The 21,032-nt window shown below is 37.4% G+C and overlaps 1 protein-coding gene across 1 annotated transcript in view; it reads right to left on the reverse strand.

Annotated features, from left to right (window-relative positions):
- Positions 1-21,032, reverse strand: part of SMARCAD1 (SNF2 related chromatin remodeling ATPase with DExD box 1) — an 89,468-nt gene that overhangs the window by 31,203 nt on the left and 37,233 nt on the right. Inside the window, exons 4-7 of the mRNA XM_068975028.1 lie at positions 18,091-18,157; positions 10,839-10,939; positions 1,125-1,226; positions 56-137 (exon numbers count right to left, since the gene is read on the reverse strand). Coding sequence (XP_068831129.1) covers positions 56-137; positions 1,125-1,226; positions 10,839-10,939; positions 18,091-18,157 — 352 coding nt within the window. The remainder of the gene's footprint in view (positions 1-55; positions 138-1,124; positions 1,227-10,838; positions 10,940-18,090; positions 18,158-21,032) is intronic.

A 21,032-nucleotide genomic window follows, 5' to 3' on the forward strand; every position in this document is an offset into this window, starting at 1 on the left:
ATATAATATATTGGGAAGTATGAATTTTCTATAATAATATAGAACAGATAATTACCTTGGTCTTCTGCAAATACTTTTAAAGATTCTAAAGCCTCTGTGTACATCCATTCATGTTCCTTGAGTACTTCCCTTAATTCCTAGAAATAAGTCATTGATCTTTTTATTAAAAATCTAGAATTAATGACTTGTTGAAAAGAAAAGTTTTATACTTTAAAAAGTAAATTACTTAAAAACTTAAAAGAATTCATATCTGATGATTTCACACTTGCTTTTATGTTGCTCTTTACAAATGCTTTCTGTATATACAATTTCACTTCCATAAATATACAACAGTCTTTCTTCAAAGGGCAGGAAGCTTGACAGTTTTTGCATTTCTACTCTTGCTGTGGAGTACTCTGAACACCAGAATATCAAAAAATGTTTGCTCAGTTTAACTTCAACATGCAGTTAAGCTTTTTCATAAACTGATAACTTCAAAATGTAATTTGAACATATGTAAAGAACCAGTATAGCAACAAGACTTTGCCTTTAGCTCATCAGAATTCAGCAGATGTGTGTATACCTGAATAAATCAATACTGGTATAAATGTATTCCCAATGTGAAACAAATAATGTGTTTCCAAGCACAATATGATAAAACAGAGGCTCTTTTAGTAATGGCATACTCGCCATGGGTCTTTACTGACTCTGAAAGTATTTCTACTACCTAGCAAATAAACTAAAGATTATGGAATATCAAGGCACTAAAGTGGATATTACACTTTAAAATTCTTTACAAAAAAATCAAAGGTTGAGAATATGAAGAAAACTAAAAGAAGTTACTTGGGATTATAGATGACTTTGCATTTATATATGAGTTGACAACTATTACTACAACTATATTTATTAAGCTTACATGATGTTATCATTATAATGTTGATATTATAGTATCAACTAAGGCAAATAAACATGGGAAACAAGTTATACAAATATGTTTTATAATATTGATAAACAAGAGTTGAGTTAAATATAATTAGAAAAATACAAAAATCACTCTAAGCTTTTCATGCAGTTGACCTCAAAGACTATCTATTTTGTAATACAAACAGCACACACTGATTAAATACCTATATATGAGTACTCACCTCTTTATCAAAATTGGGAAATTCCTTTTGTAATTTCAATACAATACTTTCCTGCTTTTCCCAGTTAGTGCTAGACTCTGCAGATTCACTTGACTCTTCTCCCTAATGGGGACAAAAGAAAAGAGAACCAATTTAAGAGATCATCAGGAAAAACAGTCTTAAGACAGTCACATTTATATTTTGACTTGATTTGAAAGCTTTCACATTCCATTAAGAATTCAAAAATGCTTTTTTTTGGTTCATGTGAAAGTTGACAAATTTACATCTTAAGAATAAAAATATAACTGGTTTAAGATCACTCAAAGACCCTGACTACATATCCAGTAACTCATACTTCACTCATATTGATACAATGCTCAAAATGAGAGATATTTGGTAAAACAACTAGAATGATACTAAAACTAACTTGAAATAATTCAGGTATAAATATTAACTGCTGAGTCACAACATAAAAGCGACACAGTTAACAAAGAAACTTGTATGTAACTAAATAATATATAAATTAAACATTAATTTGGGAGTAACTGGCTACTCATACACTATCTCTTTCCTCTGTCACTTAACTTCATTTGAAGAAACTGGTTCCACATTTAAATGAAAAACAAACAAACACACACACAAGATCTCTTGGGTTCACATATAGGAGAAATCTTGTATTTTGGTCAATCTAAAAGCATCATTTACGTTGCTAAGAACTGTACCACATGCTCTACACACAAAAGAGAAAAAAGTAGTTTCACACTTTCTCTTCTACCTCCTTTCTTGTCCAACAACAGTGCTATTTTTTCTTTCATTACCTAACAGAGAAATATCTAAATTGTGAGCAATACCTCCCTCACAAACAGGAATAAGAGGAAGTTCCACTAGCTAGAGATATAAATTGCTAAGGAAGTTAGGAGTAGGAAGAAGAAAACTGGACATGTTTTTTGTAATAGTAATTGGCCTGTTTGGGCTGGAGCACAGAGACTACGGAAAGGCTATAAGGTTGAAAAATTAAACCAGAGCTCATACTGCTTAAGGCCTAGAATGCCAAACTGAGGTCAGTCTTCATTCAGAAAGCAATGAGATTTTTGAGAAGGGGAATAATGAGACACCAATATTTGGAGAAAGCACTGAAAAGCTATCAAAAATTCATTCTGCCATCCTTGCTTTACAGATGAAGACACTGAAACTCCAAGAACAATCCTTTTAAAGGTCACAGATGGACAATGACCAGCTGGGGTACAAACAGAAACTTAGGTATTTAGATCAGTGTTTTTCCATTACCTAAGTGTTTCCTAAACTTTAGTTATTCCCACAGAACATTCATGATTTTAAGTCAAATGTCATCAAAGGATGAAGGATAAACAAATCGTAATATGCATATAAAATAGAATATAACTCTGTCCTAAAAAAAGGGAGGGGGGAAATGAAGTACTTATACATGCTACAACATAGATGAACCTCAAAAATATTAACCTAAGTAAAAGAAGCCAGACACAAAAGGTCACATATGATTACATTTATATGAAATCCTAAGACAAAAAGCCAACTGGTGGTTGCCAGAGGCTAGGGGGAGAAGAGAATGGGGAGAAATTGCTTAAGATATATAGCATGATATTACTGGGTGATAAAATATTTTGGAACTAGATAGAACTTATATTTGCAAAACATGGGGAATGTACTAAATGCCACTGAACTCTTAAAGGTTAATTTTATGCTATGTGAATCTCATCTAAAGAAAAAAGTTATTTGGAAAATAGTAACCAGTCAATCCTAGAGGAAATCAGTCCTGAATATTCATTGGAAGGACTGATGCTGAAGCTGAAACTCCCAATACTTTGGCCACCTGATGCAAAGAACTGACTCATCTGAAAAGACCCTGATGCTGGGAATGATTGAAGGCGGGAGGAGAAGGGGACGACAGAGGATGAGATGGTGGATGGCATCACCGACTCAATGAACATGAGTTTCAAATAAGCTCCGGGACTTGGTGATGGACAGGGAAGCCTGGCATACAGCAGTCCATGGGGTGGCAAAGAGTCGGACACGACTGAGCGACTGAACTAAACTATCTTTTGGGAATTAAATATATTAAAGCACGTATTAAACATTCAGCAGGTTGTCTGTCTATCACTTGCTCTTTGATCTTGGACCCCACACTTCTGCCAGCTCTGCTAATCCCTGATGACTGAAAATACCTATGCAGTTCAGTGGTTATTCTGGAACTTCACAGAAGCCAGGTGATACATGAACTCTGGGCTCAAATCGTATCAGTGGGCCCAAGAGTTATGAACCAATCCTGCAGTTACACTTCTAGTTTCAGAATGCAGAGTCGGAACTGACATATTTGGCACTGGCAGAAATTCCACATCAGCTCCTTGACCCATGGAGTAAAGGCCATAGCTGTAGAAAATACCAAATCTAAGGCCCTAGAACTGTCCCTCTGACAAAGTAGCCACACCATATCACTGAAGGAATTGCAGAGATTGGCACCACCATCCCAGATCCCAATGTAATGTGCCTCCTTGGCCTATACCAAAGCAAAATGGGTCTTAGAGAATTATTTTAGATTATCATACGCAAACAACAGATGATGACCCCACATGCAGCTCCTATACCAGATGTATTTTTACTGGAGAAAATCAATGTTACTACACAATTATTAGTCTAGCAGTAATTAAGGAAGACAAGAAGAAGCTATTTTCACCTGGGCAGGGTTAAGTGATGAAGGTGCAGGGTAAGTGATGAATACACCTTCATGATTTCAGGGCTGTAAGTCTCAACTCTCTTTCAAAAACTATTACCTAAGGACTTTGATAGTTTTGCAGAGTCCACAGTGTATCACTTTGGTCCTCTACACTGGAGACATCACGTAAGCTGGACTTAACAAGGGGGAAGCAGTGGTGGCTTTTACATGGCCTTAGTAAGATATACGCATGCTAGAGCGGCAAATATGCTGAATGCTCCGTCTCTCAGTTATGTCTGACTCTTTGCAACTCCATAGACTACAGCCGGTCCAGGCTCCTCTGAATTTTTCAGGCAAGAATACTGAGCAGGTTGTCAAGTCCTACTCCAGGGGATCTTCCCAACCCAGGTACTGAACCCATGTCTCTTGCATCTCCCAGAACTGCTAGGTGGATTTGTTACCATTGCGCCACCTGGGAAGCCTACCACCCTCAAATTCTGGGGTCCACCACTTTCATGAATTATATGGAGGTCCAACGTGAAGCATGCTGCAAATTTTACTCTGAAAAGAAAAAACAAAAGACAAATGGCTGGACATTGCTGCCTCTGAGAGAGAGGTACAACACTTTAGTTGACCTCTTGGGATGCTGGAGGCAAGGTATACTTCAGTTCAGTGTATGCTACTCTTATCTGTTGATGAAGAATCCGTAAGACTGTTAGGAATGGGGCCTAGATCAAGAGAAGGCTTTGGAGTAGGTCCAGGATGCAATGCAAGTGCTCTGCCACTTAGGTTTTGTGACCAGCGAGTAGACGCAGTGCTTATCAAAGAATCTGTGGCTCATGAGGACGCGGCATAAAGTCTCTGGAAATCCCCAAAAGGGAAATCACAGCAGAGACCCATGTGGCTTCAAAGAAAGGTCATGTCCTCTTCTGCTGACAACTACAGTCTGTTCCACTATAACATGACACATCCATTTCCAAAAATTATTGCACCATGCAAAATCATGAAAATAAAAAGCCACTGGGCTGAGGAAAATTGTGTTAGAGGTATCACGTTCAAGAACTTCATTAGTTCAGTTCAGTTGCTCAGTCGTGTCCAACTCTTTGGGACCCCATGAATCGCAGCACGCCAGGCCTCCCTGTCCATCACCATCTCCCGGAGCTCACTCAGACTCACGTCCATCGAGTCAGTGATGCCATCCAGCCATCTCATCCTCTGTCGTCCCCTTCTCCTCCTGCCCCCAATCCCTCCCAGCATCAGAGTCTTTTCCAATGAGTCAACTCTTTGCATGAGGTGGCCAAAGTACTGGAGTTTCAGCTTCAGCATCATTCCTTCCAAAGAACACCCAGGGCTGATCTCCTTCAGAATGGACTGGTTGGATCTCCTTGCAGTCCAAGGGACTCTCAAGAGTCTTCTCCAACATTATAGTTCAAAAGCATAAATTCTTCAGCGCTCAGCCTTCTTCACAGTCCAACTCTCACATCCATACATGACCACTGGAAAAACCAAAGCCTTGACTAGACGGACCTTAGTCGGCAAAGTAATGTCTCTGCTTTTGCATATGCTATCTAGGTTGGTCTTAACTTTTCTTCCACGGAGTAAGCGTCTTTTAATCTCATGACTGCAGTCACCATCTGCAGTGATTTTGGAGCCCCAAAAAATAAAGTCTGACACTGTTTCCCCATCTATTTCCCATGAAGTGATGGGACCGGATGCCATGATCTTCATTTTCTGAATGTTGAGCTTTAAGCTAACTTCTTCACTCTCCACTTTCACTTTCATCATAAGGCTTTTCAGTTCCTCTTCACTTTCTGCCATAAGGGTGGTGTCATCTGGATATCTAAGGTTATTGATATTTCTCCCAGCAATCTTGATTCCAGCTTGTGTTTCTTCCAGTCCAGTGTTTCTCATGATGTACTCTGCATATAAGTTAAATAAGCAGGGTGACAATATACAGCCTTGACGTACTCCTTTTCCTATTTGAAACCAGTCTGTTGTTCCATGTCCAGTTCTAACTGTTGCTTCCTGATCTGCATACAGATTTCTCAAGAGGCAGGTCAGGTGGTCTGGTATTAGTGACCCATTAAAAAAACAGAAGGAAATCTTAAAAGAAGGATAGTGCATTTTTACACATTAAATGATTAAGAAATGCATAAATACTCCAATAAATATGAACTCAAGTCTGCTTGGAATGTGAGCATTGGAACGGCTATAGCTTATGAGTTACTATGAAATAGTAAATGAAGAGTTATATGAAAATGAGCAGCAATGGAAAGATATGCGTCACTGTCCTTGTGTCATCTCTAGTGTATGGCTGAAAATATAAACATTATGTTAAAAATAAGCAAATAAATAAAATCAATAAATGTCAGCTACTTTACTAGCCTCCTGTTCTCATATTAAAAGTGCCTGGAAGGTTGAAGATTCAATTGCATGCCATGTACAACTCTCCTATTATGTTCAGCATTAAAACCAAATTTGTATCTTCACATCAGTACAATTATTTTCAGTGACATTTAAAATGCCAGTTAACACTGCTAATCTGTCACGATATAGCTTGTTGAATTTCACTGTCACTGTCCTCAACATCATCTATATCCACATGGCATCAGCAGGTTTTTGGTGAGATAAAAAGGTTGGGACCCTAGCTCCTCAATATCCTCATTTTCTATCTCCTCAAATCCAATCTGTTTTCCTAAACTAACACTTGTGAATTTAAAACATTTCTCTGAGGGTTCAAGTTCTTCAAAATCACAAGTCACTGTGAAGAAAAATTTTCCACAATACATAATGCAAACACTCTTTTGTCATCAGTCTAGGCTTCTAAAAATGGTGGCAATGACTACTCCAAAGTTAAGCTTCTCAAACTTCTAAAACCATATTTGCATCCTCACCTTCAATTACAGTAATTAGAACCTTAAATGCTCACTTTAAATAGTAAGTCATAAATGCTGCTAACACATTTTTACTGAAAGACTGTATCAGAGAATGGTTTTTGGAGGCAAATGAAAAAAAACTGGGCTTGAGTTCAGCTTCTGTAGAGGGACAGGCTTGATGAATTATAAAAATTTTAAAAGCTAAGTGTTTTCATTTGGGTCCTATTTTTGCAATAATTCTCTATAGCAGAGAAGAATTAAGTAAATATATCAATGCAGATTTGGCTGGTCCATCCATTTTTGCTGCAGCTAGTCCATGGGCCTTTAAGAGTTGGATACAACTGAGCAACTTCATTTTCACTTTTCACTTCCATGCACTGGAGAAGGAAATGGCAATCCACTCCAGTGTTCTTGCCTGGAGAATCCCAGAGACAGGGGAGCCTGGTGGGCTGCCATCTATGGGGTCACACAGAGTCAGACACAACTGAAGTGACTTAGCAGCAGCATAGTGAACTCCAAGACTGACTTGAACAGTTCTCTTAAGAGGTTCTGTTTGTTAAGTGATAAACTACCCTGGCTTCCCTGGTGGCTCAGTGGTAAAGAATCTGCCTGCCAACGCAAGAGACCTGGGTTAGATCCCTCGGTTGGGACGATTCCCTGGAGAAGGACCTGGCAACCCAGTCTACTATTCTTGCCTGGGAAATCCTATGGACAGAAGAGCCTGGTGGGCTCCAGTCCACAGGGTTGCAAAAGAGTTGACAAAACTGGCAGCTAAACACCAATAACAAAACTGCCACTGTCTTCAGCTCAAAATCTCTACCTGGAGTTGGTGCTGAACATTACAATACTGGTACTTTCAAAGCTTTAAATTCTAGAGTACATTTTCTATCTTTCAGATTTGAGTCTTTTGATGCATGTGTTCATTAACAGATACCCGTTTCATCAAAATTAAGAATTTAATTCAATATACAGCTGCCTTGCCAGTTTACTGCTGCACCACTGTTATAAAATTATTTTGTAGTTTCCTCATCTGCATTCATCACTTGCTGTGACAGCTGATGGCCTCAGAATTTGTAACATCATTTAAAAATACTACAGCAACCACTACTGACACTAAGAGAAGGCAGCATATGGTGATTTCCTATTTAAGATCTTTATATGCACATATAAAGGTACACATGAAAATGGCTGTTTTGGATTTTTTCATCCCTTGGTTTTTAATCCAGATGTTGAATCATTTTCCCTTTCATTTCTTCATGCTTCTTTTTACTGACTTCATAGCATTTTAAGGTGGCCCAGCCACATAACTTTCATAATTTGTGGCACTCTGATGGTCCACAATGTGGATTCCTTTATGCCTGTATCTACCACATGTTCTCATTTCTTTCCAAACATTTGTTTCAAGCCTCTCCTCAATACCTTCCCTTTTCTTATACATTGCCTGGTATTTATTTCTCTTTTTTTGGGCCATATCCCACAGCATGTGGGATCTTAGTTTCCTGATCAGGGAATGGACCTGTGTCCCCTGACTTGGGGAGTGTGCAGTCTTAACCACTGGACAACCAGGGAAGTCCCTGCTTGGTATTTCAGAACCACAATGTTTAAATATGTTTGAGATGTTGAATGAGTGCTTTCTTCAAATAGAATACTTCACAAATGTGAAAGAAGAGAAAAACACAAACTTGTAAACTGATCTTTGTGAAACAATTCTTGGCTTGAAAGGGGGGGGTCTTGACAAGACCAAATTGCTGACATGGAGTATCAAGTGACCATGAGATGGGAGCTGTTATGTGACCTGTTGTGTGATCTACCAAGACTGTATCTGAGCATGAGCAGCAGCAGCCCACCCTCAAGCAGAAAAGGTGATGGTGTATTTGAGACTGTACTTAAGCAGGTTCAGGAAGCACAAATAAGCTGCATGTACAGGTGTCTTAGTCTCCCATGGGACTGAATTCTGCTTTACTGTTGCCCCTCCATCAACAACATCTATTGCACTATGGGAAATTCTTGATGTTCAGATAAAGTGGGAGAAAAATCTTGAAATTATTTTACAAAGAGTTTACATAACTCTTAGTTAGAACCAGCTGAAAGTGAACAATATAACAAAATTCTACTTACGACAGCAGTGCTGTACACAACTTTGGGTAGTAAAACTTACTGTCCACTTTATATAGAAAGAGATGGCCAGAGTACAGATAAATGGATATATCATGGACAGTAGCTCAGCAGAAGAACGAGAGTGGAAGATCAGTGACCAGAAGTCTGGGGAGGAGGTGCACTATAGAAGTTTTTCTGAGAACAAAATATAAGGATAAGAGCATCCCATATGAATGCTCAGCAAAGGATGTCTAATGCATAGGAAGGAGCTTTTAATAATCATGGGGACAAGATGCTTCATCCTGGGAACCAAAATAAGATCCCAGCCACTTGGACGCATGCTCAATGTGCCTATACACAAGCGACCACGGCAACATGGACTGAGTCTGCGCAGGCACATCAACAAGACTTTCTCAAACCAAGATTTACCCGGCTATGGCTACTGCTGAGTATTTGACCTGCCAAGAGCAGAGGCCATCAATGAATTCCCATGACAGTGAGACCCATTCCTTGAGAGATTCAGTCAACTGTCTGGTGGCAAGTTGATGACATTTAATCCCTTTCATCATGAAAGGGACACTAATAAGAAATTTACTGTGAGTATGGATTAGCCTTTCCTACCCACCTGGATTTGGCAATAGCAGTTATGGATTGAACTATGTCCCTCCAAAGTCTTCTGCTGAATAATCCCCAGTCCTTCAGAATATGACCTCAACTGAAGACTGGCTCTAAGTAATTATTACTGAGGTAATCAAGCTAAAATGAGGTCATTAGGGTGGGCCCTAATCCAATGAAGAAGAAGAAATGTGGAGACAGACAAGCACACGGGGAGCATACACTGTAAAGATAAGGCAGAGGTCTATAGGTCAAGGAACACCAAAGACTGCCAGCAAACCACCAGAAGCTAGTCACAGAGGGATGTAACTGCCTTTAGAAGGAAGCAACCCTTCTGATATCTTGATCTTGGACTTCTAATTTCCAGAACTGTGAGATAATATATTTCTGTTGTTTAAGCCACTCAGTTTGTGGTCCTTTGTTACAGTGCCCCTAGGAACCCAAAGGCATCACATACAGATATATAAAAAGCTTAATTGATTGCTGTGACACAGCAATCAACGTTTCTGACCAGGGGAGCCAATTTCACTGCAAGAAAAGTACATCAAGGGATTCATACCCAATGGAATTCACTGATCTTACCATGTGTCTCAATGCCTAGATGCAGCTGGCTTACAGAGCAGTGGTATCACTTAATGAAAATTTAGAATGTGCATTTGTTGATAACACCCCACAAAGCTAACATGCTATTCAACAGACGTAAAAGCAAAGTGAATGCTTTGAATCAGCCATCAGTAAATACTATGCTATTTCTTCCATGGCTATTATACACAGGTTTATAAACTAAAATGTGGGCCTACTCTCTTATACTAGTGGTTATTCAAACCTAAAACTCAGAATTTTTACTTCCTACCAAGGGAAGAATAATTCTACGGAGGGATACAACAGCTGTCCCATTAAACTAGGGTGGAGACTAAATCAGGCAAAGAAAGGGATTACTGTGCTAACTGGGGTGACTGACTTTGATCACCAAAAGAAACTGTGCTGTCATGAATGCAGACATGGAAGACTATGTCTAGACTCACTGGGATGGCTCTTAGTAGATCTATTTCAAAGTTAACAGAAAACCACAATAACCCAGTCAAAGCATAACTAATATTATTTTTAGAGAAGCAGTTAAATATCAAAGGTGTCATCTATAGGAATTATAAGTAGTTGTCACTGAGGAGTTTGAAATGGTGCTGATGGTAGTAACAGCTGTTTGATGTAAACGTTGTACAACTATATGTATATACATATACAGTTCACAAGATAAAATTTAAAGTATATTTTCCCCAAAAGTCACTTTACTACACCACTGGATTATTTTTTAAATCAGTTTTATAATTCAGAGATAAGCAGTTAATACTGCTGTGTGAGAGAAGACTGATTCATTGAGGTGTATTTTTATAAATTCCGATTCAACACAGTCTGTGCTTAAGTAGCTAATTTTGACGCTGCAATTCAAATGTAACTCACATGATCCAATCTCTTCTTTTTCATAGATTGATCATCATTAAATTCATCTTCCTCGAATGGCTCTGAAGAAGAAGATAATTTTCTTTTCCTGGGTCCACCACCTTCTAAAACAGACAAGGACATGCAAAGTTCACACTGATACAGTGTAAGAATCATTAATGTAAAAAAAAAAGGGCAAACTACACTTAACAGACAGTTCTCTTGATATCAGGACAATATTATTTCTTCTACATATGACTACATTCAATAAATGTTAACAGCATTGAAGGAAAAATAGAGAGAGATCCTTTTCAGACTTTCAAAAGTAGAAATCACTGTGACTATACATATTTATAAACTATCACATTATTTAATGCTAACAATGTATATCTTTGAATTGACAAGTAATTCTATAGTAGAAAGAAGAGGTTCTCCTCAATGACTGAATGTTCAGTAGTGAAAAAAATTGAGCCCATCAGCTTATCTGAATAGCATCAAATAACTGTCAATAATTAAGTACCTACTATGTACCAGGCAGTGCAGTGGGCTTTTATAAACTGCTGTTTCATTTACTTTCCACAACAAATCTACCAAGTAAATATATACTCATTTTACCAATTAGGAGGAACTGAGAAACAGAGAAATCAAGAGATGAATGCTTTTAACCTAAAAACAAGAGAGCACAACACAAGAGAGTGCTGTATGACAGTAATAGGAAATGTGCACATTCTGTCACATAGATAGAAAAACTCAATCTACATGACTTGGAAAAGCTATGTTACTTATGTTTTACTTTGTATACATTCATATACTTCTTCAGCACCTTCATTTTCAGAGAGCAAATTCCAGAGACATACTTCAGTGCTTGTAAGAAAGTATTTGCTGAAAGCTTACAAAGGTTTAAGTTTTCAGTATTAACTGTATCAGTACCCTAACTATGCAGTTAAAAATAAAAGTTGTAGGAATATTCAAAATATGTACAGACACAACAGCTTTTAAGCTGTAAGCATGAAAATGTCATAATACGGCTATAACCAAATTGAATGCAATCAACATTTCAATGTATAATAATTACATGCTTTAAGTATGCATGCTTAAAATTTCCCCCCTTTATTTCATAAAGTAAATGTGCATTCTGCATACACCAACTAATTGCTGGCATCCACTCTATCATCACCCACATATTTGCTGGGGTTAAGTGACTACCATTCAATTCAGTTTGGTAGCTCAGTCATGTCCAGTAATTAGGCATATTACTAATAACTACCATTAGTAATATTCTAATACTCAAAGTCTGAAAAGACTTTCAAACTAGGTGATTACACCATGTCACCTAGATATGTTTAATCCTTTCTTAAAATAAAGAAAAGCATATTTAAAACATAAAAAGTAAAACATGAAACTGCAAAAAAGAAAATATGCACAAAGAACAGTAAGGGAAAAAGAAAGAGAAAAGATGATCAACATCATTAATATCTAAAGACAGGGAAAACACAGTACCATTCTGTCCATCCTAAGATTAAAAGGAGTAGTAAAAGGAAGTCATGGCATACTGTGGGCAGTCACGTTAAAACATTATAAATTGTTATAGCCTATCTGGAAGGCAATCTAAATAATACACCTCACAATTTTAGATGTGTGTGTCTTTCAGTTCAACAATTCTTTTTCCAGGAATTTACTTAAAAAAAACTGAGGGAGAATGATTCCTTAGGCATACATAAAAATTTTACCTAAGCATTTAAGTGCCTGTCAATAAGCTATTAGACAAGTCAGAATACACCGTTATAAAGAACTGAGTAGACTTTTAGAAATAAACATGGTTACAAAACAGCAAAAAAAAAATAAAAACACAAAAACCAGAATCACAGTCACATAAAAATGTTTTTACCTACTCTTATACTGACACATATATAGAGAACTAGGGATTCCCTAGTAGCTCAGATGGTAAAGAATCTGGGGTTGGGAAAATACACTGGAGAAGGGAATGGCAACCTATTTCAGTGTTCTTGCCTGGGAAAATCCGATGGACAGAGGAGCCCAGGGAGCCCCAGTCCACGGGGTTGCAAAGAGTTGGACACGACTGAGCGACTAAGCACAAACATACAGAGGTGGAAGAACCAGCTAGATTCCGGACGACATCAGTAAATTCATATTTTTACCATTTAAAGTAGGGTAAAAACTTTGGATACCTATTTTTGTCTTTATAACTTAGTATTCATAAATGAAAACATTCAGAAGGCAATGTAAAAAACATACCTTTATTGTTTAAAATGCAGGATGATACTGCATATAAAAGACTGTCATTTGTGGTAAAACCAATGTCCAACATCAGAATTTGGAGACTCTTTGAGAACTGTCCAAGGCATTTGAAAAGACCCTCTGTTAGTGAGACAAAGCTGTCACTCTATACATTACCTCAAGTGTACTATACTGAAGATGATTGATATGACTATACTATCCATTCTAAGAAGAAGCATGGAAGTTTACTTAAAAAAACCTTAAGAAAACCTTAATTTCTCCTTTCCTTATAATTTGCCATTTGACAATATCGTCCAAAAAAGGAAATAAAATCAAAGTTTAGTACAACAATGACAAGTAAAAAACTCTGCTGAAGTTCAACTTTAGTAAGTACTGTAAACTACATGCGGGCAGAGGTTCTGTCCATTTTGTTCCAGCACGTACTCTCCGTGCCTAAAATAGCATCTGGCATCCAGCAGTAGATACATAGTAAGTATTTGTGTAATAAATAAAGCTGAATAATACAAATTGCTCAAGACAAAAAAGACGCATTGCTGTGGAATAGTTATTTAACAAAGTTTTCATTGGAAAGATTCTGAAATATGAGATATTATGAGGACAAGAAAGAATATATAAAATTTCCCCAACCCATTTAGCAACTCAACATGTTAACAGGGCCTACAATGTTTCAGAATTTTTACAGTAGGATACAGTAATGATGGCACAACACTCTCTTGTACCATTTTTAGTATCAGACGGCCCTTAAGCACAGAAATGTTAATATGGACTACGTACTTACTATCCACCGCTCACTATAATAAGAAATCTGCAGTAACTATCATCGTTTCAGAACAACCTAAGAATTTCCCACTATTATTATACTATTTTACTACAGAAAGAGAAAACTTAGGCAACACTGCCCAAGGTTACACAGCCAGTAAGCAAAAGAAAAGGAAGAATCTTAATATTCACTGTGGGTAGCAGCCACACACCACACAATATCCTTCCCTTGCTCAAACTGGTGAAAAAGAGAGATTTAAAATATTTCATGTGGAAAACAGAGTACTACTCTGCCATAAAGGAACGCCTTTGAGTTATTTCTAATGAGGTGGATGAACCTAGAACCGATTATACAGAATGAAGTAAGGCAGAAAGAGAAAGGTAAGTATCGTATTCTAACACATATATATATGCAATCTAGAAAAATGGTACTGAAGAATTTACTTATAGGGCAGGAATGGAGAAACAGACAGAGAACAGACTTATGGACATGGGGAAAGGGAAGGAGAGGGTGAGATGTATGGAAAGAGTAACATGGAAACTTACATTACCATATGTAAAACAGATAGCCAACGAGAATTTGCTGTATGGCTAAGAAACTCAAACAGGGGCTCTGTACCAATGGGGGTGGGATGGGAAGGAAGTTCAAAAGGGAGGGGATATACGTATACCTACGGCAGATTCATGTTGTGGTTTGGCAGAAAACAACAAAATTCTGTAAAGCAATCATCCTTCAATAAAAGAAAAAAAAATTTCATGTCGATAAAGTAATATCATCTATGGAATCCAAGCAGGGGGTTAAGCTGAGGTAGATAATTGCAGAAGAAAGATAACAGACCCATGAAAACACATTATGGTATTTTCTATTTTTGTATATAATTTTTAAAAAATCCACTTAGGAATATGGGTACATATTCACACTGCTAATGAAATCATAAATTGGCATAACCTTTAAAATTAACACTGAATTACATATTACATTTCAAAACGTGCATACCCTTTGACTCAGCATCCTGGTTTGAAGTTTAGGCTACAGAAATAAAACCATAAAGGTTTAATTGTAAAGCTACTTTCTTTTGTATTGTCGTAATGAAATAATGTAAACATCAATGCTAATTAATAGTCAGATCAGTCACTCAGTCATGTCCAACTCTTTGCAACCACATGGACTGCAGTACGCCAGGCCTCCCTGTCCATCATCAACTCACAGAGCTTGCTCAAACTCATGTACATCAAGTCAGTGATGCCACTCAACCATCTCATCCTCTGTCGTTCCCTTCTCCTTCTGCCTTCAATCTTTCCCAGCATCAGGGTCTTTCTAGTGAGTCACTTCTTTGCATCAGGTGGCCAAAGTATTGGAGCTTCAGCATCATTCTTAGCAATGAATATTCAGGACTGATTTCCTTTAGGATGGACTGGTTGGATCTCCTTGCAGTCCAAGGGACTCTCAAGAGTCTTCTCCAACACCACAGTTCAAAAGCATCAATTCTTTGGTGCTCAGCTTTATGATCTAACTCTCACATCTTTACATGACTAATGGAAAAATCATAGCTTTAATTAGATGGATCTTTGTTGACAAAAGTAACATCTCTGCTTTTTAATATGCTATCTAGGTTGGTTATAGCTTTTCTTCCAAGGAGCAAGCGTCTTTTAATTTCATGGCTGCAGTCACCATCTGCAGTGATTTTGGAGCCCAGGAAAATAAAAGTCTTACTGTTTCCACTGTTTCCCCATCTATTTGCCAAGAAGTGATGGGACGGAATGCCATGATTTTAGTTTTCTGAATGCTGAGTTTTAAGCCAGCATTTTCGCTCTACTCTTTCACTTTCATCAAGAGGCTCCTTAGTTCCTCTATACCTTCTGCCATAAGGGTGGTGTCATCTGCATATCTGAGGTTATTGATATTCCCCACAATCTTGATTTCAGCTTGTGCTTCATCCAGCCCAGCATTTTGCATGATACACTCTGCATATAAGCTAAATAAGCAGGATGACAATATACAGCCCTGACATACTCCTTCCCCAATGCAGAACCAGTCTGTTGTTCCATATCCGGTTTTAACTGTTGCTTCTTGACCTGCACACAGACTTCTCAGGAGGCAGGTAAGGGGGTTTGGGATTCCCATCTCTTTAAGAATTTTCCAGTTTGTTGTGATCTACACAGTCAAAGGCTTTAGCGTAGTCAATAAAACAGAAGTATATATTTACTGGAATTCTTTTGCTTTCTCTACGATCCAACAGATGTTGGCAATTTGGTCTCTGAATCCTCTGCCTTTTCTAAATCCAGCTTGAGCATCTGGAAGTTCTTGGCTCGTGTACTGTTGAAGCCTTGCTTGGAGAATTTTGAGCATTACCTTGCTATCATGTGAGGTGAATCCAACTGTGAAGCAGTTTGAACAATCTTTGGCATTGCCATTCTTTGGTATTGAAATGAAAACTGACCTTTTCCAGTTCTGTGGCCTCTGATAAGTTCTCCAATTTTGCTACCATATTGAGTGTGGCACTTTCACATCATCTTTTAGGATTTGAAATAGCTCAGCTGGAATTCCATCACTTCCACTAGCTACCTAAAGCTCACTTGACTTTGGACTCCAGGATATCTGGCTCTAGGTGAGTGATCACATCATCTTGATTATCTGGGTAGTGAAGATCTTTTTTGTACAGTTCTTCTGTGCATTCTTGCCACCTTTTCTTAATATCTTCTACTTCTGTTAGGTCCATATCGTTTCTATCCTTTATTGTGCCCATCTCTGCATAACATGCCCCCTTGGTAATCTCTATTTTCTTGAAGAGATCTCTAGTTTTTTCCATTCTATTCTTTTCCTCTATTTCTTTGCACTGATCAGTTAGGAAAGCTTTCTTATCTTTCCCTGCTATTCTTTGGAACTCCACATTCAGATGGGTTTAGCTTTCCTTTCCTCCTTTGCTTCTCTTCTTTTCTCAGCTATTTGTAAGTCCTCCTCAGACAACTATTCTGCCTTTCGCATTTCTTTTTCTTGGGGATGGTTTTGATCACTGCCTCCTGTACAATGTCACGAACCTCCAATCCATAGTTCTTTAGGCACTCTATCAGATCTAATCCCTTGAAACTATTTGTCACTTCCACTGTATAATTGTAAGGGATTTGATTTAGATCATACCTGAATGGGCCAGTGGTTTTCCCTAGTTTATTTAAGTCTGAATTTGGCATTAGGAAGTTCATGATCTGAGCCACAGTCAGCTCCCGGTCTTGTTTTTGCTGACTGTGTAGAGTTTCTCCACCTTTGGCTGAAAAGAATATAATCAATCTGACTTTGGTGTTGACCATCTGGTGACGTTTATGTGTAGAGAAACAATAAATTAATCCTATTGGTGTCACAGAGGAATATTATGGAGGTATTTTGTAATTAGATAAATTTTGATTGTAATGGCAAGTTATCCAAGATCAAATGATCAAATGACTTTTCTTATAAATGCAAACCAATACTATATGTTGTACTCAAATGATTATATATAATATTTAGGCTTGCTTTCATTTCTTAAGTAGTTTATTTAGTAGTGGGATTATAGGTTAGTTTTACTTGCTTGGTACATACAAAAAAAATTCTAGGCAGCATTTACTGAAAAAAATTGGAGGTGCTTATATAAAAGCATATATTTGGTACTCTAAAACTGGACTATAGCATAGTACACGAAGGAATGCTGATTACAAGCTAGGATTTCCTTAAGTTCCTAACTCTCATTTAGAGAAGTAAAACTACAATGAATTAGAAAGGACACTTATTAAAGAACATGTATCTCCCAAAACTTCACTGTTAAGATATTTGATCTGTAGAGGACGAGCAAAATTACCAATGAAACTGTCCCCTCCCCTTTTTTGGGAGAGGGTAAAGAAAATGGAACCTAGAAAGTTCAGTTTCCAGGTAAGTAAGACCTCAGGTAAATTAGTCAGTTAACTTTCTTATTTTTTTAAACCTTCTTAATCTTCACTGTTTTCATCTAAAACCCCTGAAGCTATTAATACTTCCTAAGGTTCCTGTAAGAACTCATGCAGGATACAGCATGCTTGGGGCTGGTGCATGGGGATGACCCACAGAGATGTTATGGGGAGGGAGGTGGGAGGGGGGTTCATGTTTGGGAACACATGTAAGAATTAAAGATTTTAAAATTAAATAAAAAAAAAAAAAAAGAACTCATGAAGAAGCTTGGTAAACTGATGAGCAATAAAAATGAGAAGATATTATCTTCAACATGGCTTGAAACTAAGTCAGGCATACCTGCATCACCGAACATCAGCAAGGCAGCAGCAATTGCTCCATCCATAGTGCTTGTTGAGTCAATCAACTAATAAAATGAGAAAAGATTGTTTTAAAAATAATACTTTAAGAATTATTTTACAAACTTACCAAATATTTAAATATATAAACCAATATATTAAATAGACAACAAGTGGAGAAATAGCTACATAATAGCTTAAGTTCAGTAAGTCAGATGATAAATTTTTGGAATATCTGGTTTGTCTAAAAAGTCTAAATTTGTCTATCTGAAAATGTATTTAATAGATTTACTTATCACCATTATAAAAGAAAAAATAGAACACTATACTCAAGGTTTGTGTTATTTTAATTGTAAGACTGGGCCCTAAAGTCTCAAAAACTTCCTATCTATGAGTGAGTCCAGGTATTGGGTGGGTGGGGGTGTGTGTGTGTGTGTGAGAGAGAGAGAGAGAAAGGGAGGGAAAGGAAGAGAGGGAGAGGGGAAGGAAAGACAGGCTCTGATAGGCATTTAAAATAAACTCTGGAATTATTTTTTAAATCTAGTACTTCTCGAGTGGGATAAAGGACTCTTGAAATATGCTCTATTTCTAAATTGCTAAAAATTAAATTGCTTGAATTTACTCAAGAACATATTAATATATGGCTTACATAATTCACACTTGCAGATTTCAGAACTCCCATACTTTTCTCTTGCCATAGTTTCCTGTACTTCCAATGGGTTATTTGTTTTGAAAAGATCTTAATTTTTAAAATAAGCTATTTTTGTATTAAATTAAAAGCCTCAAAACAAAAAAATAATGCTCTTTTCTATACTAGTTTTCTTCCTCTTGGAGCCTCTGGTATCTTGTAAGCCTTTCCTCATTTTCAAAATAGACAAAGCATATTCTTATCAAGTGTAGGACTAAGTTTATATTTCATAGCTCCTTGAATTATTTTATATGGGTCTAAAAGCCTCTGAAGAGTAATTTATAAATGTTATCTTTAAATCTTTTAAAATGATGGGAGATCACTTGAAATCCAGACTACTTCCAGGGAGTGCTTTGCTTTGGAGCAAGTGTTATGCTAAATTCCCCAAATTTCAAATACTAGTGAAACAGACACACAAAGTTCATGTAGCAATTCAACTTTACCACTGTAATTATAAAATTAGAGATAAATGCTTCTATAGGGAATAAACCCCCTTGAACTACATGAAAAATTGGCACTCAAGCTGAAGTATTTTTAAACTGCGATTTATGTTGACTCTTTTAATACTCCACCATGTTTATTCAGTTGAAAGTTCTTTCCAATACTTTCAGTGTTGCTACTAGTGGCTACATTCTTTCCTTCTTTTCCTATGGGGAAAAAAACCATCAGGAAGCAAGTAACACTACTTGCAGGGGAAAAGTAGACTCGATACCATTCAAGTTTCATTTAGCTAACAATAGGAAGGTTATCAGAATGATTTGGGAAAAAAGAAAGATTCATATTAAATATATCAGAGAACAAAGGAAATAATATAAACTTAAAAGAGTTCAAACTAGCAGGCCTAGATCACTTCTGTTTCAGACATGTTTCATTTGACTTGAATGGTATTTTTGGTTTTGTCTTTCTTTAAATTAGTTACTATAAAAAGGAATGAAATATGATACAACATGAATGAGCTTTAAAGCTGTATACTAAGTGCAGGAAGTCAGTTATAAAAGATCACATTGGGATTTTCCTGGTGGTCCAGGGGTTAAGACTGTGCTTCCATTGCAGGAGGCACTGGTTCAATCTCTCCTTGGGGAAACAAAGGTCCTAAATGCTGTACAATCAAATAAGAAAAAAACACATACGGGGTATGTTCCCACTGACATGAAATGTCCAGAATAGGCCAATCTATAGAGACAGAGATTAGTGGTTGGCTAGGGAACAGAGATGGGGAGTGACTGGTAATAGGTACAAGGTTTCTTTCTGGAATGATTAAAATGTTTTAAAATTAGATTATGGTGATGGTTGTACACGAAGAAGGCAATGGCACCCCACTCCAGTACTCTTGCCTGGAAAATCCCATGGACAGACGAGCCTGGTAGGCTGCAGTCCATGGGGTTGCAAAGAGTCAGACACGACTGAGGGACTTCACTTTCATGCATTGGAGAAGGAAATGGCAACCCACTCCAGTACTCTTGCCTGGAGAATCCCAGGGACGGGGGAGCCTGGTGGGCTGCCATCTATGGGGTTGCACAGAGTCGGACACGACTGAAGTGACTTAGCAAATGATTGTACAACTCTGTAAATATGCTAAAATCCAAAAAATCAGGTGATCTTTACAGATTTAAACTGTATCTCAATAAAGCTCTTAAGCTGATGATCAACACCAAATAAAAATTCAGCCTTTTATTTGAAAATCTGAATTATCTGATAAAAATAGGCTGTCACTGATTTCACATGGTCATATCTTATCAAAGAAGCAGCAGCTACCTCTCTTAAAAAGGGTATGTGCCAATATCCACCACTTCAAAGTTACCTGCCTAGACCACAGAGATATGGTGCCGTCCATGCCTTAGCTGGGGAGAGTGATGCTAGGGATGGTGATGATAAAAAACAAAGGTGAAAAACCTATGAACCTGTAATTAAATGATTCCCCGAGGCTCATTCAAATACTAAGTGGAAGAGCTAGGGATAAACTATTTACTAATCTTCAGAGGTTTATTCTCTACCTACAACTTAATTGAACAGTAAGTTTTTATTTCCTCTTATAAAAAGAGAGCTAGATAACTGTAACAGTAAAACTACAGCCACTTGTTTTGTTTCTATCGTTCAGTCAATATTTCTCAGCAAGGGTGCCACTGGCAGGACTCCTCTTCTGTTACACTAGAGTGTTCTCGGTATTGTAGTATGTTTAGCATCCCTGGCCACATGGCACTAAATGCGAAAAGCAACTCCTTGTCATTATGGGCAAACTAAGAAAAAAAACCTCT

The sequence above is a fragment of the Capricornis sumatraensis genome, chromosome 7, assembly GCF_032405125.1.
Source record: "Capricornis sumatraensis isolate serow.1 chromosome 7, serow.2, whole genome shotgun sequence".
NCBI classification, from domain to species: Eukaryota; Metazoa; Chordata; class Mammalia; order Artiodactyla; family Bovidae; genus Capricornis; species Capricornis sumatraensis.